Source organism: Apis florea, unplaced genomic scaffold (assembly GCF_048593485.1).
Source record: "Apis florea isolate Af1SG1 unplaced genomic scaffold, ASM4859348v1 contig_2293_pilon, whole genome shotgun sequence".
Lineage (NCBI taxonomy): Eukaryota > Metazoa > Arthropoda > Insecta > Hymenoptera > Apidae > Apis > Apis florea.
This window is the reverse complement of record NW_028256554.1, coordinates 829,704-842,548: the sequence shown is the minus strand read 5'-3', so window position 1 is coordinate 842,548 and position 12,845 is coordinate 829,704. Positions and strand designations below refer to the sequence as shown.

Here is a 12,845-nt window from a genome sequence, read left to right as displayed (position 1 = left end):
AAACATGAAAATTTTTAAACATATTTATCATTTTAAATATTATTCTTAAAATATTTTAAATATCATTTTAAAAAACATCGATTTATACGTCCATGTTAAAATTAAAAAATATATATTATTGCATTTATTTTCTGTTATCTGCATCGTCAAACTCACAGCCATGGGCAGATAAAAATATGATTACTTGCAAAATGTTTTAATTTAAGGCCTCTTATTTTCAAAGAATAAAATTTTTTTGCGAAGTTTTAGAATAGTTTGATCAGTTTTTCGTTTATGCATTCAAATCATTTGCATCAAATGCATTTATATTCTTTCCTAATTATCTCTTTTAAAACTGGTAATACATCCTTAAGATCAACTTGAGATCACCATACATATTGTAATATATTATAATATAACAAAATGGATCCAAAAGATTTTAATAATTATCGTAACAACAACCATTATGGAATTGTCATCGTACAACTAATAAAAACAAATAAATTATATTTATTTCATAATATTATAAATTATAGATAGATAATATTTTGATTTGCATAAACATATATATATATATATATATATATATATATATATATATATATATATATATATATATATATATATATATATATATATTATATGAATATAATATTTTTATATTTTAGTATTCATGTAAACTTGTCTTGATAATCAAAAATTATATAACAGAAAATAATTCTCGATATTAAAACATAAGATTATTAATCTTTTACTGTACGATGACGGTAAGAAAATGCATTGTTACCTTACTCCATTAACATTTGTTTATAAAAGTATTTTAACATTTTAAATTGATAATAATTGTACATCGATCTATCGCGCAGTCTTTAATTTCCAACGAAGGAACAAATAGGCAGCGATTCGAAGAACAACAAATATTAAAAGCAAGGCAAGAATATCGAGAGTGAAATCAGCATCGAGCATGTCTAGTTCTTCCAATGTTGTTTCTGGGTTTTTAAAGTGGCAGTATACCTGTAAATAAAAAAATAAATAATAAAAAAAAAAGTAAAATATATTGAATCATTTTGAAAAATGAAATCAAGATTTCTAGACCAGCAAATTTTTAGCTGATATAGATTGTGTATATAAAATATTATTGTATTATTTGCAATTTTATACTATATTTATATATGTATATATACGTAGAAACAAAATTTTAACTAACTTTTTTTTAAATTAATTTTTTTAAATCATTTTAAATTAATCATTCAAGACATACTGTTAAATGATATAATAATTTAACTTACATGAAATTTAAAAAAAAGAAAAAGTATGAAAAGAGTATATTATACCTGGAAACATTTAAGTTTTTCTCGACCAAAAGAATATGTGGCAAGAGCAGTCCCTTCAAAGCCATATCTAATATAGCTCAGATAAGTAATCCATCTAAGATATACCGGAATGGCATCAAAACTAACGAAAAAGCCGGAGAATAAGAGAAATGGTACGGACATAACTGGTGCTAAAAATACGCCATTCTGTACATTCATTGCTGCTCCAACCACCAATCCAACCGATTGTGCTACGAAAGAAATTAGTAAACATGTTCCCAAGAACATACTGAATCGCATAATATCTGTTGGTTGACTTGTCATGAAGTATACAATTGTGACATATATAATACAAAATACTGCCTGTAAGAAGATCATATAAAATTGTACATATAGAAAAAAATCTAATTCATTTTTGACAAAATTAAATTATTATTATTTTTTTTTTTTACCTGAAATGGTATATCTGATACAGTAATTGCTAGATAATAAGCCTTGAGAGAATACCATCTATTAAAATTTTCTTTCAGGAGTACTGGCAATTCTAGTGGAACTATGAAAAGAAAAATTTTAAAATGTTATTACAAATCAAGGAAGCAAAAGGATAAATAAAAATATTTTTAAAATATAACTTACAAGATAAGATTGTAATAGTCATTGATGTATACATAAGAAACAACATATTAAAGAACAGAAATCCAAGGTTGCTAAGTACTTTAGCACCGTCATTTCCAATATCATAATAAAGTGCGCCAATCAATAATCCTACTAGAATATGAGCAAAGAGTCGAAGATACATAAGTGTCTAAAGGAAATAATATTAGAATCGTAAAATTTTTTATTTAAAAAAATTAAAGACTTTAAATAAAATTTGAATTGATTAATTTACCCAATCTCTTCGACTGAAAAGTAAAGTTCGTTTTAAAACAATCCAGAACTGTTGATATTCCGACGTGGGATATCTCTCTGGAGTGACTATAATTGAATCATCGAGTAAAGCCACATCAGCGTTATCCTTCTTTTCCATATCAATTGGTATTACTACATCTATTATAAAAAGACAATAACGATAACAAAATATTTAAAAATAATTGATATATTTATAAATTACTTAATAATTTATTCAATTTTCTTATCTACCTTGTTTTGCGATATCATTAGTTGCGTAAGATGAAATAATTCCTTTATTATTAATTTCTTTTTTTATTTTATCTTCTTCAAACTTTTCTTTCAAATTGCTTGCATCATTTTTATCTTTTCTTTCAGTATTTTTTCCACCTTCTTCGTTTTTTGAAAACGAATCAGGTAAATTATTGAGTTCTTCCAACTTATTTTCAGGAAATGGATGTCCTTCTCGAATATCATATTTTCCATTTTTTATAGCATTTACCAAATTTTTGATATTATCTCCATATTCTCCACAAGATACTTCAATGACTGAAAATTAATATATAATTATCAGTATTTTGAAATCAATGTTTTAAAAAAGTTAGATACTTCAATATCATAAATAACTTACTGAAAGAGGCTGGATTGTGATAACTTGGACAGTTGAGTCCAATATTTCTAAGAAACGGTACTAATTGTGATGTAGATCCCTGATACACACATTGTCCTTCAGCTAATGTATATAACGTATCGAACATTTCAAAAAGTCTAGCGCTAGGTTGATGAATAGTACATATTATCGTTCTTCCGCCTCGAGCTAAAGTCTTTAAGAGCAAGATGCATTGAAAACAAGACGAAGAGTCTAAACCACTGTAAATTAATAAAAACTGTATATATGTTATTCAGCAATATTTTCACTACAATATGAAAAAAATGCAAAAAATTAAATGAGGCAAAACTTTGTATTTTCTTTCATTAAATTTTTAAAATACATTTATTATTATTAAATAATTGTTAAATAAATTGATCTCTCGTTTTTTTCCTTAATCGCAAAACAAAATTCTAATAGATTTTTATAAAAATCACTTTTTCAAAGCTTTAATTAATTTTTAAAAGATCAAGATGAATATACAAATGATAAATTAATTGATGAATTCGGTAAATACAAAAATAAAAACAATTATGATATTTAAAAAAGAATGTTATATATAATTTTAGTGAAAGCGAGAAAGCAAGGACTTTCAAAAACTTCAAGATTGGTTGTATACTTTCTCTTAGTTCATGTTTTTATTTCTTCGTTTGATGAAATTAACTTGTACGCGTTAATTTCATTGTTTATAACATATAATTTTATATATATATATATATATAAAATTACAAATTGATGAAATATAATTGTAAGTGTCTTTATTAGAAAAAATTCAACTCAAAGAATATCCATTATTTATTAAATATAGATATAGTATATATACTATACATAAATATAGACTATATGTATATGCACAAACAGAAAACAAGATTCTTTAGCATTAATGATAGTGAAAGTTGGTTGGCATTGATCTATTAAGAAGAAAAAATATTTTCTTAATATAAATTTATAATTCCTACAAATGAATACATGAAAACATTTCAAAAACATTCTTGTTTTTTTTTTTTTCTTCATTGAACATATATATAAGATTTGCTCACCTAGTAGGTTCGTCAAAAAACATTATCGGAGGATTATTGACTAATTCAAGAGCAATAGATAATCTTTTTTTTTGTCCACCGCTCAAATTCGATGTCATAGTTTGACGATGCTCGGATAAACCAAGTGTTTCTAAAATCTCTTGAATCTAAATAACACAAATAATATGATTAAAAAAGTTAAATATTGTTTTTTACTATTCTTCTAATTTTCAAAATAAAACATTTATTTAAGAATATTTCTTATAGATATTATATTAAAAATGAAACAAACGTACCACTTCTTCTTTTTCTGTTTTATTAACATGCGATCCAAGTTTAAGATTTGCAGCGACTTTCATGGCTTCAGCCACTGTTAAATTCGCATGAAGTTGATTATCTTGCATTATATAGCATGATAATTTTCTGAAGGCACTAAGATCCCTTTCATGGCCGTTTATTGTAACACTTCCTTCAGTATTTGTTGACCTAAGCATACAGTTCAACTATTTTTAAATGTATAATCGTTTATGCTAAAAAGGTAATATATTCTTCTTTGTTAAAATGAATTAAAAAGTAATGATAAATTTTATTATGTTTCATATGATATCAAAATTTTATTTTTTTAATATATAATTTACACAATTATTAAAACATTAAAAATAAAATTGAATACACGAATAATAATAATTATAATAATGATCCTGGATCATCATATTTAATCTATCATAACTCATTCGTGTTTCTTATTCAAATCGATAATTAACATCGTTGAATATTTTTCTATCATATTGAAAAATTTTTTTATAAAAATTGCAAAAATAATAAATCATTAAAGAAAATGAAAATATTTGAGAAAAAAGTACCTTTAATTGACAACGGAAAGAATTATTCTTGAATCTGTGTTATTCGATTTATTTATTAAAAACCCATTTATAAATAAAATAGAATTATTATGTACATACGAACATTAATTTTTTAATGAATACATTACAGAATTTGCATAAATATAAGGACTCACTTGTATCCGGTCAGAATGTTTAAAAGAGTAGATTTTCCTGCACCGGAAGGCCCCATAATAGCTGTTAGTTCTCCAGATCGTAATCTTCCACTGACAGATTTTAAAATTATCTTTGCATCTAAAAATTATTTAATTATTTTTAATGGTAAGAAAAAAATTGTTATGTAATTACTTTATTTATAAAGAAATAAATTCTTTATATTTATGATTTCTTGCATATGCATGTTCATTGTGATTTATACGTATATATTTTTAAAATATATGTTTCTTTTTCTTATAATATAAACAATATTTTTGAATAATATAATTATAAATGTAATTTATTATATTTTAATGCAAAATTATTTAACTATATATACAATATCAGAGTTAATATTATGATAATATTGTGATGCCGTTACGTCACACTTTAGTATGTGCATATAACAATGATTGCGTGATCATGGATTTGTTTGTAGATAGAACGTTTATAACTTTAGTAAAAAATCAAATTAAATTTTAAATATTTATAAAATTGTTTTAAATCTATTTAATAATTAATATATTTAAAATTTTAATTTTTTATTATTATATAAATATTTCCTCTAAAGAGAGGATGATTATTGTCATTATCATTGTCATTATTATTGTCAAGTATCATTATAAATATTATATATATTGCATTGATATATAATATTAATGAATATATACATATATTATTCAATATTATTCAAATTAATTTAAAATTAATCAATTCAATTGGTTGATTTTTTTTAATATTCTCATAGTAGAACCAGTTTTTATAATCAAGCATAATAATTTTTTTTTCCTGTGTTATAGAAAAATCAATTTTAAATATACTGTTAAATATACGAAAGATAAATTATAAAAATATTATTACACATTCAATTTCGATATTATTTTTGTTCTAAATGCTCTATTTACACATGTATATGTTTATATATATATATAACAATATATATAAATATATTATTTTTATCATTATTACAAATATCCATATATAATACATATATATATTAGATTTTTTTATTTAAAAATATAATATTTTTTATTTATTCCATTCATACTCTTTAAATATTTGTGTAATATTAAAAAAATTGCTTAGTCATTAACATACAAATAAGTCAATTACATATATATATATATATATATATACATAACATTAACAACTCATAATTAAAACAGAAAAAAAAATAATGTTCTCGAATGCAATGTATTTTTAAATATTAAATAAAAAAAATTTAATCAATTAAATTTTGAAATAATAATTCGAAAGAATATTAAACTTTTTATTTTAAAACATTTAATGAATTTAATAAATAAATTTAATTAATCATTTAATTAGAATTATAAAAAAAAAAGATGAGAAAGAAAAATATTTAAAAATAATAATCAAAATAAAATGAAAACGCTAACTCGCTACCAGTGAGTAAAATGAAACTTTATCGCCAGATACTGTAATTGGAACAAACCAGCCATAAGCTGGTCGAGTATAAATTAATGATAAATAGAAACAAAGGTTGTCTTTCAATTCATTCATTCTATTATTGTGTTTGCTGCCTCCATTATTATTTCTTTTAAAATTATTAAATTTCTCTTTTTAAATAATTAAAATTTGTTTTAAGTGTCGCATTTAAAAATTTAAAAACATATCAATAAAAAATATTTTCTATATCTAAATATATATACTTTGGAAATCGTGGTTAAAATTTTATGCCGTAACTGGCCTTCTTGCAAAATCTGTTTTAATTTCTTCACTTTAATATCTAATTCGTATAGAAAGTTATTTTTTAAAAGAAAAATGTATGTAGAGTATACATAAATGGAATAAAAATAATAAAAATACTATCGTTATGATTCATTTGATTTTTCTACAAAATCATTTTATTTATAAATATTAAATTTAAATGATAAATAATAAATATTAAATGATTTTAATATTAATTTTATTAAGTCTATAATTAAGATAATGTATTATGCATTATTGTATGCTAATAGTATATAATAGTATGTATATTTATGCAGGATATACATATTAATAATATTTAATTTCTTTTTTGTGATCAATTTTATCAATTTTGATTACATAAACATGGCTAAAAGAAGAAATAAAAAAAGTAATGAAATAATTTATTGTTTTCTTAATTAATCGTTTCAATGATATCTCAAAGAATTTAGTATTTTAATACATTGTCTGATTGAATATAAAATACATATAAATTTTATCTAGCTTTAAATAACTTTTATAAAAATATAAAAGGAAAGTAAAAATCGGTTATACTTACTATTTTTGTTACCTTCTCGTACTTTGTACGTTAAATCGGTGAATGCTAAATCAACCGGTGGTCTTTTTGGCAAGTGAGTAATCGTTTTATGTTGTGCAGGTACAATTTGCAAACGAGAACCAGAACCTTTTCTAGGTTGTAATAATATTTCATTAGTATTATCTTCATTCGAAGAATTTCCTTCAAGTTTCATTTTGTTTCTTTTTTACAACTTTTTATATTGAATTTGCTATAAAATTTAAATAAATCTTCCTCTTTTATGATCGATATTTGTTTAAACGAATTGACTTTTTCGTAATCTTGTATTCTCGCTCTTTATTGCATAAGCATACAAATTCTCTCATTGCCTGAAAAATTATTTATTTTTAAATTTAATTTTTATTTATCTAATATAATATACACATTATATTATATATATTTAAATTAAAAATGTAACCTTTTCTTAAATATGAATTTTATTTTATTATATTTATGAATATAAAATATTACTTATTATATATAATCGTAAGTTTACAAATATTTATTTTTATATTGGAGCATATTACACATATCTTTGGCACATGAATTTTATTAATTTTTTTAGTTATAGAAAAATGTAAATTTATAGACATTTATTTACACATATTTAATTTTAATAATTCTTTAAATAACAAGGTTCTTATTATTAAATTCAATTTGATAAAATCATTCTATCTTAAAGATATTACAATGAGAATTTTAAAGATAAGATCAAATATATTTCAAATAACGCGCGTTCTTACATTATTGAACTAGCAATACGAGAGAAGTCGGTCAAAAAGAGACGACCATAACTTTAGAAGTATATGTTTAACAACTGTATAGATCATCAACTTTATCCTCGAGTCAGAAACAAGAGTAACTTAACTTCTATATTCCGCGTTTTCGAAGCACATAACGACGTGGTTAAATAATTAAAAATAAAACACACACTTACAATTTTTACAATTATACGTAGAACAACAATGAACGTTTTTAAAATTATAGGATTATACTAATGATAAACTATTAAAAAATTGGAGACAATAGCCAATTCAACGATCCCTCAACGATACATGAAGCTCGATGTCTCGAGACTGACTGACTGACTCAACCGTTTAGCTGCATCGCGGCCATCACCATTGACCGCCGTTGCTTTCCAGAGTGCTCTTTCTCACTCTGTTTCTCTTTTCACTTCTCTCTCGCTCCTTTTTCCACGCATCCACCATCTTTTTAAGGACACAACAAAGAAAGATAATCAAGAGAGTGATGAGTTAATATGATCAAAGTCGAGATCGTGAAGGAGCTATTTAGTTGTGATCTCTAGTAATCGTTGCTCTATTAGTTGACCGGTTATGATTAATTTATTTCAAATAACATTTGAATTTTTTCTCCTGAATTTTGTTCCTTCAACAAGAAAGATTATTAAATTGATCAATTTTTTTAAAATTATAACAATAAAAAATATTTAAAGCATATTTATCTAAGTTATAATAAAAATTCAGTTTTATTGTAGAAAATAATAAATTAATACCATTTCTAATTATTCTTTCATAATTAAGAAAAACGAATGTAAAATACATTTCAAAATACATTTGTTTCTAAATTATTATTATTAAAATCTATTATGAAATTTTAAATAAGTTGCAAGTTATTCGTTATAATGAAATTATTGTTTATCTTAATATATTTTTTTTAAAAGATTAAAAAATTACGTTTTGATTTTTGAAATTTCATGCACGTCATTGATGTTTCATTGGACGTCATCATATAATGTCTTGAATTTATGAATTTATGATTACAATAATAATTTATTATCAATTTAGACGAAACAAAAAGCAAATCGAATTTTATTTTTTCATCGATTTTTTATATGTACATAAAAAAATTAAGTAAATTTTTTCTTTATGTACAACGATTTTTATTTTTTAATTGAATAGAAATAAATATTAATTACTTCATGAAATAATAAATAATTTATGATACATTACACGTTATTATATATACTCATCATTATCAGTTGTACGTATTTTATTTTTTTTTTATTTCTTTTACAACTTCACATTTAATATTTTTTTTAATCATGTATAATTATACATATTATGTATATATACAATTAATTTTTTCATTAAATTTCATTAGATTACAGCAATAATATATTATCAATATATTTGTCATAACATATATTATATACATAACATATATATTATCAATAAACTTTCATAATTTTTTTATTTAAAATATAAAATAAATAATGAATAAGATTGCACAATATTTAATTTAATAATAAATATCCATTTTTTTACAGTTTCTTTATAAACAAATTCTTATTTAAAATTATATTGACAAAATTATAATAATTATTATGATTATAATTTTATTATTTTTACATTATTTAGTAATATTATGTTTAAAAAAAAAATATTTACTAAAATATGACGAAAAAATATTTTTTAATTAATTTCTCAAAAACAGATTATTTTTCACTTTTTCACTTATGTCAAATTAAATATATATACATATTATATCATGTGTGTGTATGTGAATGCAAAATTTGCTAAAATGAATTTAGTGTATTAGAACAGAGTATAGATTATATTATCGATAAAGTTATCAGTGTTTTATAAATCTATCCCAAATACAGACAACTTACATGAAAGCATAAAGTTTGAATATGAAATTAGGAACTAAGATAAGAATATAATTGTTAGAATTCTGTGCAAGATATTTTATAATTTATATTTTCATATCTTATTATAATTTAATTTATTTTACGATAATAGAATGAGAAATATATGAATTGTGTCAAATTTTTTGAAAATATATATAAAATTAAAAATACATTTCTTACTTCAACGTATTTAATAAACAATATAATTTGTAATTATTTTTATTACATATTAATTATTGCATTAAAATGTGAATTAATCATTTGTTTATCAGTTTTATCAATAATTGACTTTATCAAAAAGACTTTGACTGAAGATTACGATTCCATATATATAAATAAAGATTATAATAAAGATATATCATGAATTGTTCAATGTATAATAATATAAAAGAAAAATAAAAATATACAAAAAATGTTTTTTAAAACATCCTAATACAAATAGTTATTTATCGTTAAAAATCAATCTTGAAAAATACAAAGAAATAATTAAAAATTTATAAAAATTCCATCATAAGAACCTCATATATATTACGAAACCACTGGATTCTAATCATAACACATCTTTTATTCATGTATATGTCAATTAATTGAGCGCAATCTTATATCTTTTGTATATCCTCTTATAAGTAATACAAGTATTTGAAAACAGTATTAAATAACATAAATAATATTTCAAATAGAAAAACACAAATTCTTTTTTTTTTTGGTTAAAAATTTAATCAATTATCAAATTAAATCATTATTTAAACTAAGATATCATTGAAGTTTGAAAGATAATTTCTGAAAAATATTTATACTACTTTTGTTTTAAATATAAATTATTATACTAACTAATCGTTTCCATTGTCTAATAAACCATTTTATCTTCTATTTTTAGTATTATTTAATTATTTTTATCTTTGTAAACGGATTTATCTTTATATCAGTAATTAAACTTTCTAAAAATACAAAAATAAATTACACAGTTTTAATATATATTCTTATATGAATTATAATAATGAATAAAATACTGGCAATTAATGGGAAAACTCATAAAATAATTTATATTTCTGTACAGTTCTTACAAATTACAATATCAATTTTTATTTTATATTTTATTCGATTGTTTTATTGAAATTTATAGAAAAATAATTAAAAGAATTAGGAACTATCAAGTTTTTTCAAGAATAAATAACGTAGTCAAATAAAATCTGCTACACTATAGAATTTCTTGATTATAAAAATTTGAGGTTATGTTTTAAAGAGATTATGTAGTTTATTTACTTATATTTATGTATTAATTTTTCATATTTTTATAAATAATACAATTTTCTAGCATACAATAATATGAATATTGAAACAAACTTTATTCATTTCATTTAAATTACAGAAAATAAAACAAATACAACATACCAATTTTACATCTATTAACATTCTATTAATTGTATTAATCAATATGAGATATTGTTTTGTACGTTTTGATCTGTTTAATTGATAATTCTTCATTTTAAAATCCAATATATTAATTAATCACCAACAAAATTATTAAAGTCACATACTTATAATATCTTTTTGTTTTTTTAAATTTCCGAATATTATCTATGTTTTTCAACCTATTTTACTTCCTATTCATTTCATTTGAATATGTTGATAATTTATATTGAAAATGAATATGTTCGTTTTCAATATTACAATTTTGTAATTTTATTTGCTCAATAATAAATTTAAACAATATTATATCGTTAATTGATAGCAGAAATAATTATTTTACAAATATATTTATTTTTTGCAATATAAATATTTATGTATTATTTAGAAAAAAGATAATAAATAAAGATGATAAATAATAAAGAATAAAATGTGCAAATGTAAGATAATATATCTAATAGTAATTTTTATTTTTAATATTATTTCACGTGCTGAAATTAGTAAAAATTGTAATTGTAAATTACAGCCATTAGCAAATTTGTTTTACTTATACAGTAATACAAATTTCCCAAGTCACACCACGAGGAGGTTGCTGCAAATGGTGACTCGCCCTATCTCCAACGATCCCATCCACCCTCCTTTACAAATTTTAATCTGCGGTAGGCAATCATCGCAGTACATCAACCGTTTATTCCATTTGGAACAGACGGTATACAAAAAAATGGACCTACCCGAAAAAAGAGGTAGACGTGCTAATCATCGCCTATCCTCTTTTTAATCTAACACATATACCAATCCCTAGCTAAACTTATAACTAAGCTAAGCCCTAGCTAAAGTAGATTTTTAATAGGCAGGATTTATAAACTGTGCAATTGTTTAATTTATATGTTATTCAATGGCGAACTTCTTAATAAAAGAAGAGCCTAAATAACGGAACGATACTATTTAAAATATAAAAAAGAATAAAATTCTAAAATATAAACTGTGCTCATTTGATTACATTGCTCGTCTCGTCCGATACGTCGTCACGAGGATAATTGATATTCCTCTATTTCCGTCGCCACGGTCATAGAAGGTAGAACGAAATAGAATATAAACATTAAGTGCGTTATTATTCTATTTACGTATTGCGAATTTTGGAGATGAAACAAAGCTAGAAAACTGCGTTTCTTTGCGATGCAGAGAAACAATATTTTTTTTGCTTCCGTTCATCAACAATCGCAAAAGATCCCTAATGGGTTACCAATTTTATACGTGTGATCTCCTTAGCCAAAATAAAGGCAATTAAGAAATGACAAAATATGTCGAATCACCGCATAAAACGGGTCATGTAATGGCGGTGCACGTCACGGGCATCCTCTAATTCAAAAGAATCAGATTATTCCCAAACGCAGCACAAATTATATCTTCTTTGATCGTAATTCTTTAGAAAGAGTTGCAAAAATCCTGTTCAAATTAACTACGTCAAAAGAACAAAGAAAATGGCAACTACTTCTATTTGATCTTACTCTCACGAAGTATATAACTTTTAACCTTACAGACATAAAAATAGAAGGAAAGAAAATAGGAAAAGGGGACTTACGATCGTCCGGGATTACAATGAAACCAAATTGCACTAC

At 22.5% G+C, this 12,845-nt stretch overlaps 1 protein-coding gene across 1 annotated transcript; it reads right to left on the bottom strand.

Annotated features, from left to right (window-relative positions):
- Nucleotides 1–762: 762 nt before the first annotated feature.
- On the bottom strand, nucleotides 763–8,324 carry LOC100865973 (ATP-binding cassette sub-family G member 4). The gene is made up of 12 exons (XM_031917045.2): nucleotides 8,107–8,324; nucleotides 7,152–7,498; nucleotides 4,867–4,984; nucleotides 4,145–4,334; nucleotides 3,870–4,015; nucleotides 2,812–3,050; nucleotides 2,433–2,729; nucleotides 2,182–2,339; nucleotides 1,929–2,097; nucleotides 1,745–1,845; nucleotides 1,314–1,655; nucleotides 763–993 (listed from the first exon to the last, which is right to left on the bottom strand). The coding sequence occupies exons 2-12, from the start codon at nucleotides 7,342–7,344 to the stop codon at nucleotides 835–837; spliced, it is 2,112 nt and encodes a 703-aa protein (XP_031772905.2). The 5' UTR covers nucleotides 7,345–7,498; nucleotides 8,107–8,324; the 3' UTR covers nucleotides 763–834.
- Nucleotides 8,325–12,845: the final 4,521 nt, after the last annotated feature.

Bases quoted from the DNA above. Each gene is read 5' to 3' on its own strand.
- LOC100865973 (XM_031917045.2), bottom strand. From the start codon at position 7,344: ATGAAACTTGAAGGAAATTCTTCGAATGAAGATAATACTAATGAAATA. The intron at 4,985-7,151 runs GTAAGTATAACC...AATAATTTTTAG, and splicing joins ACGAGAAGGTAACAAAAATA to ATGCAAAGATAATTTTAAAA. The intron at 2,730-2,811 runs GTAAGTTATTTA...ATTAATTTTCAG, and splicing joins TCACAATCCAGCCTCTTTCA to TCATTGAAGTATCTTGTGGA.